Source organism: Naegleria gruberi (assembly GCF_000004985.1).
Source record: "Naegleria gruberi genomic scaffold NAEGRscaffold_53, whole genome shotgun sequence".
NCBI classification, from domain to species: domain Eukaryota; phylum Heterolobosea; class Eutetramitea; order Acrasida; family Naegleriidae; genus Naegleria; species Naegleria gruberi.
Genome location: NW_003163274.1, coordinates 76,089 through 95,203, shown reverse-complemented (window position 1 = coordinate 95,203; position 19,115 = coordinate 76,089). Strand labels below are relative to the sequence as shown.

Sequence of the window (19,115 nt, the reverse complement as noted above, 5' to 3'; positions counted from 1 at the left end):
ATATTAGCAACTTTTCCAAACAAATCAACTCTCTGGTTTTTGTCACAGAGCGTACTATGCACTTTCTTTGTGTATAAGATTAAATTCGATGTTGGAGAACTTAATAATATTTGACATTGTACATGTACGGTTTATCATGAATATTCCGAAGATATGCGCCTACTAGCAAAAAGAAGCAAATCCTTAATAAAAAAAACCTTAATAATATTTTTAAGGAATATAAATCCCGTGTAGTCCAATGGCTAGGATACCTGGCTTTCACCCAGGAGGTCCGGGTTCAATTCCCGGCATGGGAGGATAATTTTAATTTCATCACTTTCTAGCATATTGTCAATCTTAATTTTTGATTATCAACAACCACAACAGATTGAGATCTGAAATTAGCTCTCTGGAGATGGATCAAATAGTTGAAATGGTGTTTTGTTTTTGAGAGAGAAGAGTTTACAAACAGTTCACAATTAGTTTAGAACTTTTAATTTCTAAAGGATTTATAAAAAGCAGAAATTGTGACTGTTGCTGGTTTGCTCTTGTCATAGGGAGTGTAATCATCGACACATTTCAATATTATTGTCTTTTCCTTAAATGGACATGCCAAAATATTAGAAATTGAAATTTGACAGTTCGCAACAAAGTCATCCCTCGTGAATGTATCCTTATCCCATATTTCCACAGTAATCTCATCATTAGTATTCATATAAATCTCTGATGGACATTCAAAATTCCAAACTGGATTCTCATCATCATTGATGAAAGGTGTCACATATTCCTTTACACATGTTTCACATGGAATTTTAATAACTGCATAGGCATCGATGGTGCCAACAACGTCGGCTTTTGGAAGATTGGTGGCAGAATGAAGGATGAATTGAAAGTGGGACATTTTTTTTAAGTGGACGAAACCTTTCGAATAGATCAGTAACAACATGGAAGAACCATTGGAATGAAAGTGGAACTTTGCAGAGCGCTCTTTTTCACAACACTAGAAAATATTTCCGCTTTTAGACTTATGAAAATAACAGAATTTTATTCAATATTATTTAAAACTTTACAAAAATTTCACTATTTCATAAAAGTTAAACACTTTTCAATCATTAATTTTTCATCAATTTCACCCTTCACAGAGCAATGAATCGTTGCACTCAATCCATTCAATTTTTCCTTAACAGTTTTGACTGTGGCTGCAACCTGAAACTTTTCCTTAACTTTAGTTTCGTTTGGACACCAAGTGAGAAACATCATTTTGGTTCTGGTTCCTTCTCTGATACCACTGTTTTCGTTTTGAGTTGGCATTTCGAAACTCAAATGATAACAAATGAAACGAGTGTTTTTTGGAGGGAGATTGGCGGTCAATTCGTCCAATGAGGAGAGTTTAGTTAATTCTTGATCGATTTGAATGGAATTTTCATGCATTTTCAAGACTAGGAACTTTTTATCCTTGTTGGCACCCTTTCCCATTCTCATTTCTTCATAAGATTTGATAATTTCGTCGCTTACTTGACAATTGAGCATCATTTTCGTTTAGTTTAGTTTCTAATGAGTTGTTTGGTTATATTTTTTGTTGTTTTTAATTAGAAGCATCAGCAGCAGGTATTTATAATATTCTAAACCACTTGAACTGAACAGTGTTGTAAATTTGAGTATGAAAGGCGACGAATTTGAAAGATTGGTGGTGCATCAACCAATAGAAAAGTTTCTACTTGATAAGCGGAAATATTTTGAAAGATAGGTGTGGAAGTTGGAAATTGAAAACAATTTGCTGTTGTATTGTAAAGTGTCAAGTTCAACTTCAAATTTCTGTCAACTGTTCAAAATTATCTTCCAAATTTCACTGCAAAAAAAAATGACGAAAAAGAAAGAACGTGTGGAACCAACCATTTCTGATGAGGAACGACTTGATGCTGTCAAATTACTCGCTCAGCAAATTAACAACATTTCAGATGCCTCCATAATTGTATTGACAGGTGCCGGATTGTCAACTTCATGTGGCATTCCAGATTTTAGAACTCCAGGTAAAGGACTCTTTGTAAATGGCTCACTCGATAAGTACGAAGTCAAAGATCCAACATCAATATTCGAAATTGGTTATTTCAAAGAAAATCCAATTCCATTTTTTGAAAGAATGAAGAATTTCATTGCCACCGAATACAAACCATCGAAAACTCATTTCTTTATCAAGCTATTGCAAGATAAGAACAAGTTAATGAGATTGTACACACAAAATATTGATGGATTGGAGAGAAAAAGTGGAGTTTCAGATGAATTGTTGGTGCATTGTCATGGAAAATTGCACACCTCTCATTGCATGCATTGTAAAAAACAATTTACTTTACAATATTTGAGAGATCAAATGACAAGTGAAAGTGAGGAAGAAGTTCAAATTCCCAAATGCAATGTTTGTGGAAATATTGTAAAAACTGATGTAGTTCTGTACGGAGAAGATTTACCAGACAAATTTGGAGAATGTGTTTTTCAAGATTTGAAAAAACACAAAAATTGTAAACTATTCATTGTCATTGGAACTAGTTTACAAGTTTATCCAGTGGCCCTCCTTCCAGAATATGCACCTCATGGAACGATGAGAGTTTTAATCAATAGAGATCGATGTGGAGGATTTTACAATATTCAATCAGCTATTAGAGAATGTGATGTGAAGAATAATCATTTGGATTTATATTTGGGAGGAGCTGATCAGACCATTGATGGATGTGTGGAATTGTTAGTGAGAGAATTGGGATGGGAAGATGAATTGAAAGAATTGATGGAAAATTCCACTTTGGTTGACTTGAATAATTTGTAAAACCAAAAAATCATTTAAGCAATAAAGCAAACTTTGATAAGATATCTTTGAAGTACACATCCAATAATACTCACTAATTGTTGTTTATATATATACATAATTAATTTTGGAGAGTACGGGCGCCACAAACCATTGTTAGGATCTCCTTCTCTGGTCTGACTTGTTCAGCAACCATATCCCTCTTCTTTGCAGCATATCGTAATTGATTAACTGGTTTACTGACCTCACGACGCTCAAACTCTGTTTGAAAGTAAGTTTTCCACTTTAACTTTTGCAAATAAGCTACTTTTGCAGGTGCATTCTTACTATGAAGGTCAATAATCTCATATAATCTATTGGCAATATCAGCAAAATCTGGTGATTTTCCTCCAACAGTTACAATGGCATGCAATAGGAGGTTACGAGAGTATTCACTCACTGCCTGCAACAAATTGACTGAATTGTATTCAGTGAATTCTTCAGTAGCTGCCTTAAAAGCACTTGCAAGGGCATCATAATAAGCGCCAGTAAACACCTCTGATATGGCGTGGACCTCTTCCTCAACCTGAGAAAGTTTGTAATCATCATCAGCATTACGGAGATAACCAGGCATTCCCAATGAAATACCAAATTCCTCAGCCAAGTGAGCAGCAAAGTTGTTTGCTGAAGCATGAAGGTTACCAAATGTTAGATTAATTAAAGCTCTAGCCATGGCATCATCAGCAAATACGAAACTTAAGGCAGAAATATCACCAAATGCTTCGTGAAGGCCACCAGTTTGTACATTTTTAGAATCATTGAATTCTGGACGCAAATGATCCAATACATAATGTCCAGTTTCATGAGCAACAATGTCAGGTGATTGACATGTGTAAATTGTATCTCCTTTGTCATCGGTGAAATAACCAAACTTTAGTACAATACTACCAGTACCACCACGTGAATAGTAGGCATTCTTTTCGTCCTCCAAACCATATGGACTAATTTGGAGAGTACCATTCGGCATCTTATCCCAGTATTCAGCTGCCTTACTCAACTTTTTATCATCAGGGAATGTTTTTCTCAATGCCTTGACAGTGTCTCGCCACATATTGGCAGTCAACTTGGCAGCTGTGAAGGTATGTAACTTATCAAATCCTGGAGTACGTGGAATCAACTTGTCAATCTGAGACATTTTAATCTTTCCACCAACTATACTCATCTCAGCATCTTGAGGACCATCTTTAAAGACTTGGGGGACGTAACATTTCTCTATCATTTCGAGGAGAGGTTGGTTTCGTGTAACGGTAATATCCTGAGGATAAAATCTCAAAACAGTGCCCTCCTCATCAGAGGTAGCAGTTGCTGCTGCATTGATTGCTTTGATTGGACGTTGTTCTTGTAGATTCTTTTGGATTTGAGATGACATTTTCAACTTTTTTTGTATGAAAAACTTTGAATGTTTGGAGTGCTGAGTATTTATTGAGTTGTTGAATTATATGAAATAATGGACGAATTTGGAATGATTCCATTTTAGTAATACCAAGTTAGGTTAGTGCCGAATCTTTACTTTTTCCTTTGCAGAATTAAAAATTGGAAAATAGTAGCAGATATTTCGAAATACAAATTATCCATAGCTCTAATGAGATGGATAATTATTGTTACAAATTGTCCATAGCTCTCTTTTCAAAATTTTTAATTGGAATATTGCAGTTTTTTGACAAACAACTCAACGCTGACATGAAATATCGAACAGTCTTTATCAGCACTTCATCATATATTTCTAATGAAAGCAGTATTTGAACTGTTGGTGGTTGTAATCTTGAAATATTTGCACAATCAAATGATGAATCGGAAGATAACTTTCTTGGTAGTGAGAAATAGACATTATGAGGAAATTACTTCAATGATCAACATGTGAACATGTGGAATATTTACAAATTATTTACAACACGAGGTTGCTAAGCAAGCTGATCATGCCATTGTAAAACTCAACATTACTCAAATCTCTCCTCATGGAGTGTAACCTCTCATTTTCGTGTCTTGTAAAAACGTGTTCCTCTTATCAAACTTGCATATTATTGTAAACTTTAAATACTTTGAAAATATAAAAAAATTAAAAAATCAAAAAAAAATGCTCGAATTGTTCCCAATCATTGCCCTTCCACTTTTCATCATCTTTCTACGTTCCGATACAAGGAAAATCAATCAGCTAACCAATGAGTTTGGCTTTAATTTTCACAAAATATTTCGTGATGGAGAATATTATCGATTCTTGACGAGTTTGTTTGTCTATCGGTCGTGGACACATTTCGGAGTTTGTTTGTATAGTCTCTATACAATGTGCTCGTATTTTGAAAGATTGTCATTTGATGCTAATAGATTATTTGTCTTGTTGTTGGAATTGATGGGAATGTTATTTGTAGTTTCGTGGATTGTTTGGAGAATTGTGATTCAAGTGAATGAAACACTCAAGAATGGAATTGGAAAGAGGAATGTCATTGGATTATGTCAATTGATTGTTACTTGGCAAATTTATTTCGTATTTCGATATGGAGCTTTAACAGATGCCATGAAATTTCAAATGTTTATCATGCTCTTTGTCTATGATTGGTCCTTCTTATTGATTGGTTTTGTGACTGGATATCTTTTCTATTTTTCAATGGCTAATTATCAATCAGTGATGGATTCAAATTGGTTCTATGTGATTTCATTCATTTTGGCAATTTATTTCTTGAAATCACTCAAAATGTTTGTTGCTAATTGTTTGGAAAGTGTTGGAAACTTGTTGAGATTCTTTGCTCGTGTCATTGGAGGTCAAGAATATCCTGTAGCTGGACATTCTCATCAAGAATAGTTCAATAATTATTGATTGAGTGTAAAATAATTTAATAATTCAAAATAGAAATAATTTGTACAAGTGAAGCTAGAAATTAGAAATGGTGATGCAGTTGAGGTAGAGAGGAAATTATTTTTGTTGCTTGGACTTTCTGTAAGTGTCAATACACGATTCAATGTCATCTCTTGCCTTTTGAGGAGCAATCTTCATTAAATTATTAATAAGTTTCATTGGAATCCAACCATTCAAATTCATCTTGCTAATAACCTCAAATTTTGAGCTAGTCTCACTAATTGCCTCAAATTCAACAATACTAAATTTGATAGTTCCTTCAATAGCACCTGGTTCATTAAATCCAGGAATCTTCTTCATAGACTTTAAAGTCTGTGGAGCCAAATCATTAATATTAATCGATCGTTCAAAAATCAACTTTTTGCCCTCAATCTCAGTAAAGTAACGAGCAGAGAAAAACTCTCTCTTGGCAATAATATATGTATTCGGAGAAGGAGTTCTCTGATAGACAATATCATACAATTCTCCATCCTCGTCAGGTGTTGAATAATGATCCTCCACTACTCTTCCTTCCTCAATGGCATTCTTCTGAACAACTTTATAATGTACATTTCGTGTAGCCTCAAAAGCCTCCTCAACAGAAGCCTTCAGCAAACCACTAATACGAAAAGCCAATTCCAAACCTCCTTCTTGATTATCCACTGGTCTCGAATAGACAGAGACTCCATCCTTCTCTGCTTCCAAAGTCCAAACTGAGGAATCCTTTCTATCTGCTGATGCTACTTGTTCCCTACAAAATTTAAGGAAATTATCTGGTAATACTGTACTTCTCTTTGTACTCATTCTCTATCCAAGTTGATTATTATTACTATATAGTTTACTATTATTGAATTTTAATAAATCAATGATGATGATGTTATTATTATCTTATTGTTGTTGCTATTTTATTTAATGATGAAATTTAATGTTGTTGGATGATGAACATTTTTTAAAAGGTGAAAAAGGCGGCATTTATGGATTGCGTTGTTTTTTTTGGGCAATTTTTCGCCACAAGCGTTGTCCATTGCTTTGAAAATCTAATTTCAATTGTTGTAAAGTGTTGTAACTATGATGAAAATGAATTTTTAAATTGCTAATATTTGAGTGGATAGACATCTCTTGTTATTGGAATTTCTTCAATTTTATCCAAGCTATCCAACACAATTCCTCCAAAAACATTCCTTCGTATTGTTAAGGTCACCCTTCTTGTTTTCCCTTGAGATCTCAATTTCAATCTCTCATTTGAGCAACATTTATGATAATCCTCCTGTGAAACATAAACAATGGTATCATCTCTTCTCAATATCAATGGAACTTTGGAGAAAAGTAGATATTCCACATACATTCTTGGATATTGAGTTGGTTTGAGTGTTAAAATGACTAAACACATGAAATCAACATCTCATGTAAGAGTTTCTGGTTGAGTGATTGGAAATTGGCAATTGAAGAAATAGATAGGAATGAGAGAAGGGAGAAGATCTTTGTTCGTCTTTTCATTTTTTTATCTAAAACGTGATTATTCATATTTCAATATTTAAATGTCAATCAAAATCCGTTACAATACTTGTTTCAATAATTATTCATAAACATTAACCTGCATTTTCGAACTTTCATAATGGCACACATACAGCAATCCACTTTTATCGTCCACCATAACACCAAAATGCAAGGAAGGAATTGGAAATGATTTCACCAATGTCAAATCATTCTGTCTTACCACATGAATATTCAATCCATGTAATTTAGAATCATCACAAACATAGATTAATCCGGATGATTCTTCACAGAAAATTGAATAAGCAGCTTCCATTGGAAATTGAGTTTGTTTGATGGAATTCCAATTACCAAAATTGTCCCTTTCGAATATTTCCACTTTCTTTGAGTTGCTTACTACTGCTTGTTTCTCTGACAAGAAATGAATACCGTATCCTTCTGCTACATTTGGAGCATTTTCTGAAATAGTTGCACCACTTTTGCAATCCAAAATTTTAACTGACTTCATATTGTCAACTGCATAAACTTTTCCATTCAAAACATCCAATCCCCACAAATTAGAAAATGATTCAGATTGCCAAATAATTGAAAATACTTTTCGTATCATAATATCCGAAACACTAAATTTAACAACAGTGCTTGAGTAATCTGTTGCATAGATAAATTCCTCTCCTTCCTCTTCAACCAATTTCATACAACGAAGCCCAGAATTGGGTTTCTCTACTTTGAATAATTGCTCGAGATGGAAAGTTTCCCGACTGCTTGGTCTATTATAAATTGATATACCAACCCTCTGTGGAATGAGTATCGTGTCATATTTTTTGGAAATGGCAATATCAAAGACAGGATCTTTTGGAGAAAGTTGATCAAATTGACCAATCATGTTAAAATTCAACGAAAATTGATGTTTTTTTTTTGTAAATGATCTCTTCAATATATTAATTAAATAAATAATATGATCTGATGATGATGAATTTTCCACGACATTTAAATCAACAAGTTCCACTACGACACGAGACATTTTTTTGACATTTTTTTAAAAAGTTTATTTACAATATTGATAAAGAACACACATTGAAAAGACCATTCAAATCTTCTTTCTGAGGTTTTCTATTATATACATTCTCTATTGTGTAGGCATTGACTGTATTTCTCTTTCCTTTCAATTCAATCGAACCACACGATATTACATAATCTTCATTAATCAAATCATTCTTTACATTCTCATCGAAAATGAGATAGTATTGAGTAGTGGAGGCAAAGGATTGTAATCTTGCTGATGTGTTTACTGAATCACCAATGACTGTATAGTCAAGCTTTCTTCCAACTGTGCCAACATTTCCCAAAATGACCTCACCCTTCGAGATTCCTATTGTACAGTAGATGAGCTTTTCGAATGGATCTGTTGTTTCATATCTGAGATGGTCTAATCGTTCCAATATTTTCAACGAACAATCAATGGCCTTTTGTGAATCTTTCCCATCAAAATGACACATTACACAGTCACCAATCAACTTGGTAATGTCTCCACCGTGCTCTTCGACAATTTCCATAACGCAGGCAAAGAACAAGTTGAGAATTCTTACAATTTCTGCAACGCTTCTCGATTGAGAAATGATTTCTGTCAAGGTGGTATAATTTACAAGGTCAATAAAAACTACAATCTTTTCCGTAACAACAGATTGAATACAGAGAGGATTCAATCCATCCCTAACAAATTTGGTTACACTTGGTTGGGCATAATTCTTGAACACTTGTTGAGCTCTGAACATACTTCCCATCATTGTTGTAAAAGCAGAGAATGCAGTCTCAATAACTCTCTTATGAGTTGGATCGAGTGGATTACAATTTTCCCCACAAATCAATACATCCTTCTTGGTAGGAAACAAACAATCAACCTCAATTGATTTCATATCCCACGAAGGAAACATTCTATCATCCTCACTTTCAAAATACGACTTGTCGACACATGCAACATTATTATGTCTCGAATCATTGACAATATTTGCAAATAATTGTTCAATATCAGCAGTCTTTCCTTCAATAATCTGAAAGAACATATCCCTCACACAAATCAAAACTCCAGTAATATTGTGCTTGGAATTTTCCTTAGTAGCCACTGTTAATATCTTAGTCTTCATCTTTTCCGTGATGACCCCAAGAGTTGAAAGCGAAACATATTGAATTCTAGTGTAAGGTGGTGCTTCCCGTTGTGTGATGGAGGACATTTTTCTTGAGAATTGTTTGTTATCGTTCTAGCGGCTAAGGTTTAAGGTGGCGGTTTGTTGTGATGGCTCGTGATGTGTTTTTTTTAAAAACGTTAAGGCTTTTTATGTTGATGAGATTTTTTTTAATTGTTTTTCGGAACGTGGCAACCTTAAAATGGACTTTAAAAGTGTTCGTAGAGATTGAATCTGAACCTTAGAATTGGATCTTAAATTGCCTTGGTAAGGAAGAAAGAATCTTTGTTATTTGAGATGTTCATGCAAGTCTTATTAAGGTGAACAGTAATGATATAGATGAACTTTAATCCACGTTTAGCACATTTCTTAAACAAATTTGATCAATCTTTGTAATCTCATCAACTTTGTTAATTGGTTTGGAGTGTATATCTCTAGACTTTGTTTCAAGTTTCAACCTGTGAGATATTAACCATTAATTGAACCATAAAAAAATTAATTTCAAAAATATTTTAATTGAAAAATTAGTTTACAATTTTAGAAATAGTGAACAATTCTGTCACTTTTTCAATTACTCGCATTGCTATAGTTCTATAATTCCATCTTGTTATCAATTCTAATAATCTTATTGGAAAGTAAATTACTCATTTGGAGGAGTTACAATAATTTGAGAGTTTGCAATAGTATCCAAAGATTTGTTTACAATATTTTGAGGATGAGAATGAGCAGAGAATTTAGGAGAGGAAAGTGGGGAGAGAGAACCAATTGATTCGAAAATGGATTCCAATATTTCTGTAGAATTATTCGAATCTAGTGATTTGTTTGCTTGATTGAATTTCTTCAAAATTAACTTGCTGAATTGTTCACTGGCAACAAATCTTGTGAAACTGTCATTCTTGAGCGACAGTTTAACTTCATTACAGGCCTTTTCGAAAATATTAGACGAAACTTGACTATTGTTGTGCTTGCATTCCTTATATTCCTTCAAAATGACTTCTCTCACATTATTTGCAATATTAATTTCACTATTACTTCTTTCCTTGATATAATTCTTTATCAAATAACGTGCCAATTCCTTCTTTTCCGGTTTAGTCGTGAATTCGGTTACTTTCTGATAAAATTCTAAAGGGGCCAAATTACATTCAGACTTGAGAAACTCTGAAAAGCTCTCATTTTCATCATGATTATTGGTAGACAGGAACTTTTCAATATTGATCACATAATTTCTTGCCATTTCACGAATCGACCTTTCCAGAGGTTGTGGACTTTCTAATGGTGAGTTTCGTCTAACACTCTGAGACCCACTCGACGAAACTGAAGATGAAGAATAGGTACTGTTACCACTATTCGAATGTGAACGAGTCCTTTCTACTGGTAATTTCGTCATACTTGTTGTTGGAGAAAGTTGAAGAATGTCGGACGAATCTTGGCTCGTTGGCGAATGTTCCCCAGCATTATTTCTTGGAGAAGAGCTTGTGGAAGATCTGGGAGAAACCTTGGTAGGTCTACGTGGTCGTAAATCTTCGAAATTGTTATCTAACGAAGCTAATGAAGCAAAGTAAGCGACCATTGGTTTCGAATAGTTTCGTTTCGTGTGAAATTAATCTTTTTTTTTTGAATGTTAAATTGTTTGATAATGACGCAACGGCTTGCAGACCTCGCACTTCACCTCAAATATGTAAAAATGGCTTTCGTAACTGGCACCTTTCTATTTTAATTATTGACACTTGGCATGTTGGTTGACTTTATGGTTGTGTCTTTTCAATGGCGACTAGCAACTTGTCCACATCCTCCAACTCTTTACAAAGGAAGAGTATTTAACAGTATTGATCTGCTCAATGTCAAATTAACTCACCAATGGTTCTTTCCTGCTGTGACAATTTCACATATTAAATTTGATGGTAATTTACTTTGGATGTCTTTTGGGGAAAGTGTTGAGTTTCATTTATTGCAATTTCCTTTAATAGACTCTGAAGATTTGAGTTTAGTTTTGGTTAGTGTCGATTATTGGAAAGTTGAGACTAAACTTTTTGGAAGTATTTGTCATTAGCTTGTCAATTAGAATGATTGGTTTCTTGATGGATTTGTAATAATGACAACATCAGTGAGGTATTGATTGTTAAGATTATTGTACAATTGTATTGGAATGTATTCTAAAGGTCTGTAAAGGCATGGAGAAAGATAATGTTTCGAAACTCCTCGTTGATTGAGTGGTTTTACAATGAGTTCAAATGCACGATTCACTTCCTCCTCATTCAATGCATTAATAATGTGATAATCAAATTCAATACTTTCCATTCCAGATTTCCGTAAAATTTCATAAAATTCATTCACTACATAATTAATGACATTTCGTTCCATGAAGAAATTTCTCAAATTTGAAATTTCATTTCTCTGGATTGTTTTACATTCTTCCTTTTCATGTCGTGGAAAGGTTTCGAATTTTTCCAATCGTTTCATTAGTAAATCTGCTTTTGTAAAGAGGATACAGACACGAGTGTTTTGTTGGAAATCTTTCAATGCTCTGCTTTTGGCAATATCTTCAAAGAAGGAAAGTGCAGAATCGAATTTGGAGTTTGGATATGAAGTGAATGTTGTCAAGTTCAGTAAATTGCTTTCATCCTTTACAGAAATCATGCAATCTACCAGGGAAACAGTTAACACTAATACCTTTTTGGCATTCAGATTTGTATCAGGTCTTGTTCCTCTATTTTCAATTATAGTAATGGAATTGTTATCCAATTTCTTGACAGCTGCTGTAAATCCAAGAGTTTCCTTTGAAATTATTCGAAGTGGATCAAAAAGTATTCCATCCTCTCGATGCATTCTCATCTTGTCAACAAACAATTCCAAATTTTCATTAAAATAAAATCTATCCATATTCTCATAATAAAACTCTGCAAATATTCGAAACTTCCACAAATCCAACAATAATTCCACAAAAGAAATAGGTCTCTCAGCAGGTAATGAATTACTTCTCACGTACAATTCAACAAAAGTTTGCAAATTCTTGGAAATTTTCTCTCCATCCTCATCAAACATTTTCACAATTTTCATCAATTCTAATAATTTTTCCTCAACATTATGAATCATCATTGCTTTCAGAATATGTTGCAATACTTTCCCACTCACAGATTCTAATAAATCTTTATATAAAACTGTATCAGGACACAAGGTTTGAAGAAAGAGTGTCTTTCCACTTCTTCTCAATCCGACGAGTAAAATTCTTTCGGCCCATTCATCTTGTTGTTGATAATTAATTGTTGTATGTTGTGATGTTCATTTTCTGGTGGTGGTGGTGGTGAAGAATTGGATGGTGGAATGGCAGTGTGTTGTGTTTGTCCCATTTTTTTGTAATGAACTTGGGAATTAGTTTTAGAATAGTTTAGGTTGGATGTTTGGACTCTAGAGAGATAATTGAAACGAAGATGGGTATTGGTTGAATGTTAGAAACTGTAAATCTTTACAAAAGGATTGTAATTGTGTGAAATCATGTAACCTCTTATTCGAATCATTTAGTTCGAAATGAGAACTGTCTTATTGGAATGGAAAATTATTGATTGGACTGTTGGGTAGCTTGACAATGGGAGTTCACTCAAAAGAAAAACTCTGTTCAACCCCCAAACTGGTCAGTTCTAAAAAGTTGTTCCTCTTCCAGTACGTAAAATCCAGTTAACATCTGTCACTAGTCAACAAATAAATAGAGCAAGTAATGGAACTTGAAGAGCTTATCATTGTAAAAAAAATGAAATTACTAGCTTTATTAGCATCGCTTCTTGTTATTAGCGCGTGTTGGTTTGGTTTTGCCAATGGTCAAGCATGTCCTTACGGTCAATCAGGTTTAGTCGACTTTAGTTCACTTTCTAATTACACAGTCGCTGAATCTGCCATTGTAATCACTTCAGGTCAGAAAGTATTAATCAAAACCTCCCCACCAGTCAAGTATGGCTCAATCACAGTCCAAAGTGGTGGATCTTTAATCTTTGACAACAAATTCATGAATATTAACGTCAATCACATTAGAGTTGAAGGAAATGCTTCGTTTATTATGGGAAGTACTTCATGTCCTATCTATAAGAAGATTACCATTACATTTTATGGTCCTAGATCTACTGAAAATACACTTGGTACTGATCCATATGATAATGCTAATTTAGGAAATAAGGGAATTGCATTTTTGACAGGTGCCACTGTTCAAGTTGTTGGACAATTGATTAATGATAAGGCATGGACACGTCTTAATGCTACTGCACTCAAGAATACCAGCTCTATCACATTGAAAGAATCTGTCACTGGCATGTGGAGTGTTGGCGATGACATTTTGCTAACTTCAACTGATTATGGTGAAGTTGTTGATTTCAAGATAATGAATGACACTTCCAGAAATTGGCAAAGAGGTGTTGCTTTTCCAGATCAAAATGAAAAAGCTACTATTAAGGCAATTTCAGCTGATGGTTTGACATTGACATTGGAAAGTCCGCTAAATTTCACACACGTTGGTAAAGATTACACATTTTCAGAAGTTGCATTGTTGACCAGAAGAATTGTGTTTAAGGGAGATGATTCAAGTGATGCATCCAGTTTTGGATCTCATTTGATTGTTAGATTGGTTAAGCAATTTCAGTTTGTTGGAGTTGAGTTGAGAAATGTTGGTCAAAAAGGTAAGTTTCGAATAATTTCCAGTTAATTTCAACTCTAAATCTAAATGTTTATTCATATTTAGGTTTAATGGGAAGATACGGATTACATCTTCACTTGTTAAAAGACACAAGCAAACAAATTTCCACTCAATTCATGATTGCAAACAATGCCATTTGGAATAGTTATCAAAGATGCATCGTCATTCATGATTCTAGAAACATTCTCGTGAAAAACAATATCTGTTTCAATATTACAGGTCATGCTTTTTATTTGGAAGATGGTTCCGAATTTGGAAATGAATTTAGAAATAATTTAGGCGTAAAAGTGAATCCGGTTGGAGATGCTGATCAATTACAAATTATTCCATCGGATTGTGATGCTAGTGTCTATTGGATTACAAATGTAAGTTTGAAAGTTCTTTACAATTTTTTAGTCAACCATAAAAAAGCCAAACAATACCTTTATTGGAAACGTTGCTGTGGGTGGTAAGTTCGGATTCTGGCTCTCTTTCCCAGTTTTCCCTGTTGGAATGAGTGCTACCATCTATGCAGGTCAAGATTTCAATCCAAGAAGAACAGCAATGGCTCCATTCGAAGATAACGTTGCTCACAGCTCAATTACTGGATTGTGGATTGATGAAATGTTGCTTTCTGATGGTACATTAGAAACTGAGGGATACTACCCATTGAATGGGTCAGCTTCATTCTTCCGTTTTACTGCTTACAAGAATAGAGATTATGGAGCTTGGGTTAAGGGAGGAGTTCTTTATTTGGAAAACTTTTTGGCATTTGACAATAACGTACAAATTACTGCACCAAAGGGACCAACTATTACAAGAAACTCTATCATGATTGGTGAGACCTCTAATGTAGGCGATTCAAGTTTCAGATCAAAGGTTGACGTTGGTGGTAGAACTCGTCCTCAACTCTATGCAAGTGATGAGTTGATCATTCGTGGTTACGAAGTTTATGAAGACGACGGTCCTCAATTACTTTACAATTGCACATTTATTAACTTTATTCCAGATGCATATAAGGCCTCTGGTGCAGTTTCTCATCGTTCTCGTAAACAATTGGAATCAGCAGTTAACAAACTCTTTGGGTTGACCTTTATTAATTCTAACAAGTTCTATGCCTTGAATAATACTCCATATGATAACCAGAGAATGGGAATTTGGGCAGATTTGGATGGAAGTATTAGTGGTTTTCCAAGTGGAGGTTGGATTGTTGGTCAAGATCCATTGAACGCCTTTTCTGGTTGTGTTTCGAATAGTGATTGGAGTGCTTATGGTTGTCCCGCAACTGGTGAAATGTTCGTTCAACTCAGGGTCGGAAATAACGAGTTTACAACATACAATACTACCTCATCCAAAGGAGTTGCACAACCTGAATTGAAAAACGCAAATATCATCACACCAAGAATGTACGTGGTTGACCAATTGAGAAATATTCAAGGACCATCCAATGGAAGCCCAGGAGGTAATGATAACACATGGGTAATACAATATAACTTGCTTAATAGAGGATTTTATGGACTGAGATGGCCAAATGATCATCCAACTCCGAGAGATTTGTCCGTCAGCTTGAAAAATGCAGTCAACTATGATTGGATTGTGTTGGCAATTCAGTATCCAAATAAGACAGATTTCAAGATAACTTGGTCAGAAAGTGGAAGTTCGAATACGTATCCTGTGACTTGGGCAAGTTCATTGGCTGAGGTCATGGTTTCACCAAATGAATTGGCATATTACAATCAGACAACTGAGCATTTATATGTCAAGTTACAAAATAGAGTGCCAAGAGATGATTTTGAGAATGTTTACCCATTTTCTGATTATCATAGTGTTGGTTTGATTAGAATTGTTGCAACTTGTCCAAACAATAACTGTGCTCCATCTAAATTTGGTAATCCAACTTCTTCCAAATTAGTTTACAATACCTTAATGAAGGAAGATCGATTTGTTGGAAATTTAGAAGTCTGCCAACAAAAAGCAGTCAACTCATCCCTCATTGGCTCAAATGGCTCAGGAAAAGTCTTTGCATTTTGGGATTTCAAAGCAAAACTTTTAGATTTCACAGTTTTCCACAATTTGAATTTAATCGCCACTGAAATTTCAGTTGGAATTGGAGCTGTCGGTACTCAAGAGAGAATTATCCATCCAGGATTGGATAATCCAATATCCCCTTATGGTGTCAGTCGTTTCCTCCTTGATTTATCTTATCAAGAACAAGTAGCTCTATTGAAAGGTCAAATGTTTGTCAAATTGTCAACCACTCAAAATCCAACTGGACATTTGAGAGCTCAATTATATTGCAGTAATTCGACTACTTCGACATGTGCCTTACCTCCTCCAATAGCCAATGCCACAGATTCATGTGTCAATTACGGAACTTTTGGAAATGCCTTCTTCACAGACAATTTGAATTCATTCTCGACTGTTACTGGAAATGGAGATGCTTCCTATGAAGTTAATGGAGAAGGAGGATTATGTGGTAATGCAATCAAGATGATTATGGGAAGTGGTGATGTCTATCTTGAAAGAACTAATGGTTTGAGCGGTGCTGCCTATTCTCATTTCGAATTCTTTGTTAGAGTTTCAGATAATTATGGACCACTCAATATTTCAGTAACTGCTTTCGGTAAACAAGTAATTGTAAAGAAGGAGCACGTTTTAAATTACAAGATTGACAATACAACAGCACGAGTAAGAATTCCAATTTCTGAGTTTACAACAAGTTCATTTTCACTCAAAAAGTTGAGATTTAGTTTGACAGAACCATCAACAATATTGAGAACTTTCCATGTTGATACGATTCAAGTTGTAAAAAGTGATGATTTGATGATTCCTGGAATGGCTAGTTCTGAATTTTCCTATTTTGGAAAAGTGGCTACTTGTGGAAGCTCATTGAATCCAGATTATGATCCATTGACCATTAAAAAGTAGTAAATTTGATTAAATAAATGGTAAATTGTTTCTATCGAATGAAAAACAGTATTGGAAACAAAGGCAAAGTGAATGTGAAGGAAAATTTCACAGAATGGCGCCAACTAAATGACCTTTTTTAGAATCAACACCCAAAACATATGTAGCCGTTTAACTTGTCATCACATACTTGCAATTTTTCATCATCAATTCAAACAGAAATATTTATTCGAAACGTTATTCTAAACAATTTAATCAGCACAGAAATGACCTGATTTAATCCAATAGTACAAGAAGTGAATAACTCCAGGAAGCCACAAACAAATAGTCAAGAGAATATTCAATCCCCAATATTTATATCTAGTATTGACATCATGAACATGTTCACCAATGACAAGTGGGAAACCAAATGGTGGAAAGACGACACCAATAAAGAGTAAAAGACAATTCATAAAGAATCTGTAAATGCTGACCATTTTTTTTTGTTTTTGATTTGGATGACAGGTGGCAGGTGGTCTATTTAACATAATGGATAGTATGGAAGTTGGCTTGAACATGGTGAATGGGCACTCATAGTAATTGGCAAGAACTTGAACAAGTCAGAGGGTTGCTCAAGTTTCTAATAACATTTATATTCGAATCATTGGAGAAGAACAAATATTGGAATTGCTGATAGAAAACCCTTCAAAATAAAAGGTGTTTATTAATGTCTCTAGCATCTTAGGAAGACCAAAATTCAGGAACCCTCTGCCAGGAGTTGAACCTGAATCTTGCGAGTGGATCAGTCGCACGTTCTAACCATTGAACTACAAAGGGAAGTATTAATTTGAAAAAAAAACTTTTGTCACGCAGTTGAGTAGTAAACCAAGTTATTTTTATACCCACAAATTGGAACCACAACTCCAACTCCTGAAGATTCCATTATAACTATTCTAGTTGGAATCGGGGAATTTCTATTATTGCAAGATTATGCTAAAAGTCATCAACTAGCTCTCAATCAGAGGAGTTTGATGTGTGTCAGGATTGTCAACAAGGAGAAACTTTTCAAAAAAATGCAACTAAACACATTGATGATACTGCTCTGTTTACTGTTTCTTCTCTTTCAAAGCAGTTCAGACAAATTCTTTCAAACTAAAGCAGCCGAAACTTACCAACTACAAACACTAACAGGATACAAAGGCAATGGTCAAGATGTTGACAGAACATTCACTGCCAAACATGCCTTTCTAAAAGCTCCATGTGGCATCTGCTCTGGAAATAATGATGAAATTTTCGTGTCTGATTGTGTGAGAGGATTAATTTTCAAGATTTTTCCAAACGAAAGTATGATTGTTTTTGGAGGGTTAGGACTTGGTTTTAATCAGGATGGATATGATGTGAAACAAACCTTGTTTAATTCACCTTCTTCGTTGAGTGTGGCGATTAATGGTGATTTGTGGATTGCTGACACGAATAATGATAAGATTCGTCTAGTTTCTGCTGAGACGAATTTGGTTTCTTCTCTACCTTTTGCATTCAACAAACCATTGGGAGTGTATGTTTCCAATAATAACATACTCTACATTGCAGGTAAGTTAAATATTTCTAAATTTCTTTGAAACATGTCAAAAGATTCTGGAAATAACGTGATAAAGAAATATGACATTGGCAGCAAGATTTTGACAACAATCGCTGGTGGAAATGGATATCTAGATGGATCGTACGATAATGTTGAGGCCAATTCAATAATTCTTCGATCTCCAAAGAATATTCATGTAGTTTCGAATGGGAAAGATGACACTGTTTATTTCACAGATGACGAAAGAGTCAAATCCATTGATAAGAATGGTAAATATCGAAGGATAGCAATTTCAGAACTTGAAACCAAGTTGTAAGTGTTTTTTCAGAAACTCAAACTAATTGACTATGCGTAGTACTTTTTCAGCAAATTTTTCAAAAAAAACAGCAAAGGATGGTCTGTTTCAGCAAGCCATGTGCTTATCATTTTTACTGAATCCGCGCATACTTAATCAGCAAATAAACAGTAAATTGGCAAAATTTTACTGAATAAGCCACGAAATTGTTCCCATTTAGCAATTGAAGAAAGTAAAAAAAATACCTCTACATCATCACTGGTATTTATTTCAATCAACTCATCATCATTTTGGAATACTTCAATTATAGTGGCTGGGCTACATCTCACCAATAGTAATAATAGTAATATTTTATGGTGGTGCTTCTTCTCGGAATGAA

The 19,115-nt window shown here is 34.4% G+C and overlaps 11 protein-coding genes and 2 non-coding genes across 13 annotated transcripts; 5 read left to right on the top strand and 8 right to left on the bottom strand.

The window, feature by feature from the left end:
• Window positions 1–224: 224 nt before the first annotated feature.
• NAEGRDRAFT_t586 lies at window positions 225–296 on the top strand. The gene has a single exon. It is a non-coding gene; the product is annotated as a tRNA-Glu (tRNA).
• Window positions 297–472: 176 nt separating this feature from the next.
• On the bottom strand, window positions 473–880 carry NAEGRDRAFT_72403 (uncharacterized protein; the record flags this gene model as incomplete). Its single annotated transcript, XM_002672402.1, has 1 exon — window positions 473–880. One exon carries the CDS (start codon window positions 878–880, stop codon window positions 473–475), a length of 408 nt encoding a protein of 135 aa, XP_002672448.1.
• A 179-nt stretch (window positions 881–1,059) lies between these two features.
• Window positions 1,060–1,509, bottom strand: NAEGRDRAFT_72402 (cofilin; the record flags this gene model as incomplete). Its single annotated transcript, XM_002672401.1, has 1 exon — window positions 1,060–1,509. One exon carries the CDS (start codon window positions 1,507–1,509, stop codon window positions 1,060–1,062), a length of 450 nt encoding a protein of 149 aa, XP_002672447.1.
• A 331-nt stretch (window positions 1,510–1,840) lies between these two features.
• Window positions 1,841–2,797, top strand: NAEGRDRAFT_60863 (silent information regulator family protein; the record flags this gene model as incomplete). The annotated part of the gene is made up of 1 exon (XM_002672470.1): window positions 1,841–2,797. The coding sequence occupies one exon, from the start codon at window positions 1,841–1,843 to the stop codon at window positions 2,795–2,797; it is 957 nt and encodes a 318-aa protein (XP_002672516.1).
• Window positions 2,798–2,897: 100 nt separating this feature from the next.
• On the bottom strand, window positions 2,898–4,184 carry NAEGRDRAFT_72400 (uncharacterized protein; the record flags this gene model as incomplete). The annotated part of the gene is made up of 1 exon (XM_002672400.1): window positions 2,898–4,184. The coding sequence occupies one exon, from the start codon at window positions 4,182–4,184 to the stop codon at window positions 2,898–2,900; it is 1,287 nt and encodes a 428-aa protein (XP_002672446.1).
• A 912-nt stretch (window positions 4,185–5,096) lies between these two features.
• On the top strand, window positions 5,097–5,612 carry NAEGRDRAFT_72399 (uncharacterized protein; the record flags this gene model as incomplete). Its single annotated transcript, XM_002672469.1, has 1 exon — window positions 5,097–5,612. The coding sequence occupies one exon, from the start codon at window positions 5,097–5,099 to the stop codon at window positions 5,610–5,612; it is 516 nt and encodes a 171-aa protein (XP_002672515.1).
• A 17-nt stretch (window positions 5,613–5,629) lies between these two features.
• Window positions 5,630–8,022, bottom strand: NAEGRDRAFT_59195 (START domain-containing protein; the record flags this gene model as incomplete). The annotated part of the gene is made up of 2 exons (XM_002672399.1): window positions 5,630–6,396; window positions 7,274–8,022. The coding sequence occupies 2 exons, from the start codon at window positions 8,020–8,022 to the stop codon at window positions 5,724–5,726; spliced, it is 1,422 nt and encodes a 473-aa protein (XP_002672445.1). The 3' UTR covers window positions 5,630–5,723.
• A 166-nt stretch (window positions 8,023–8,188) lies between these two features.
• Window positions 8,189–9,367, bottom strand: NAEGRDRAFT_72396 (uncharacterized protein; the record flags this gene model as incomplete). Its single annotated transcript, XM_002672398.1, has 1 exon — window positions 8,189–9,367. One exon carries the CDS (start codon window positions 9,365–9,367, stop codon window positions 8,189–8,191), a length of 1,179 nt encoding a protein of 392 aa, XP_002672444.1.
• Window positions 9,368–9,959: 592 nt separating this feature from the next.
• Window positions 9,960–10,889, bottom strand: NAEGRDRAFT_52182 (uncharacterized protein; the record flags this gene model as incomplete). Its single annotated transcript, XM_002672397.1, has 1 exon — window positions 9,960–10,889. One exon carries the CDS (start codon window positions 10,887–10,889, stop codon window positions 9,960–9,962), a length of 930 nt encoding a protein of 309 aa, XP_002672443.1.
• Window positions 10,890–11,377: 488 nt separating this feature from the next.
• On the bottom strand, window positions 11,378–12,415 carry NAEGRDRAFT_52181 (uncharacterized protein; the record flags this gene model as incomplete). The annotated part of the gene is made up of 1 exon (XM_002672396.1): window positions 11,378–12,415. One exon carries the CDS (start codon window positions 12,413–12,415, stop codon window positions 11,378–11,380), a length of 1,038 nt encoding a protein of 345 aa, XP_002672442.1.
• Window positions 12,416–13,064: 649 nt separating this feature from the next.
• On the top strand, window positions 13,065–16,904 carry NAEGRDRAFT_72393 (uncharacterized protein; the record flags this gene model as incomplete). Its single annotated transcript, XM_002672468.1, has 3 exons — window positions 13,065–13,980; window positions 14,043–14,362; window positions 14,409–16,904. The coding sequence occupies 3 exons, from the start codon at window positions 13,065–13,067 to the stop codon at window positions 16,902–16,904; spliced, it is 3,732 nt and encodes a 1,243-aa protein (XP_002672514.1).
• A 721-nt stretch (window positions 16,905–17,625) lies between these two features.
• NAEGRDRAFT_t581 lies at window positions 17,626–17,699 on the bottom strand. The gene has a single exon. It is a non-coding gene; the product is annotated as a tRNA-Ile (tRNA).
• Window positions 17,700–17,935: 236 nt separating this feature from the next.
• Window positions 17,936–18,757, top strand: NAEGRDRAFT_72392 (uncharacterized protein; the record flags this gene model as incomplete). The annotated part of the gene is made up of 2 exons (XM_002672467.1): window positions 17,936–18,452; window positions 18,495–18,757. The coding sequence occupies 2 exons, from the start codon at window positions 17,936–17,938 to the stop codon at window positions 18,755–18,757; spliced, it is 780 nt and encodes a 259-aa protein (XP_002672513.1).
• Window positions 18,758–19,115: the final 358 nt, after the last annotated feature.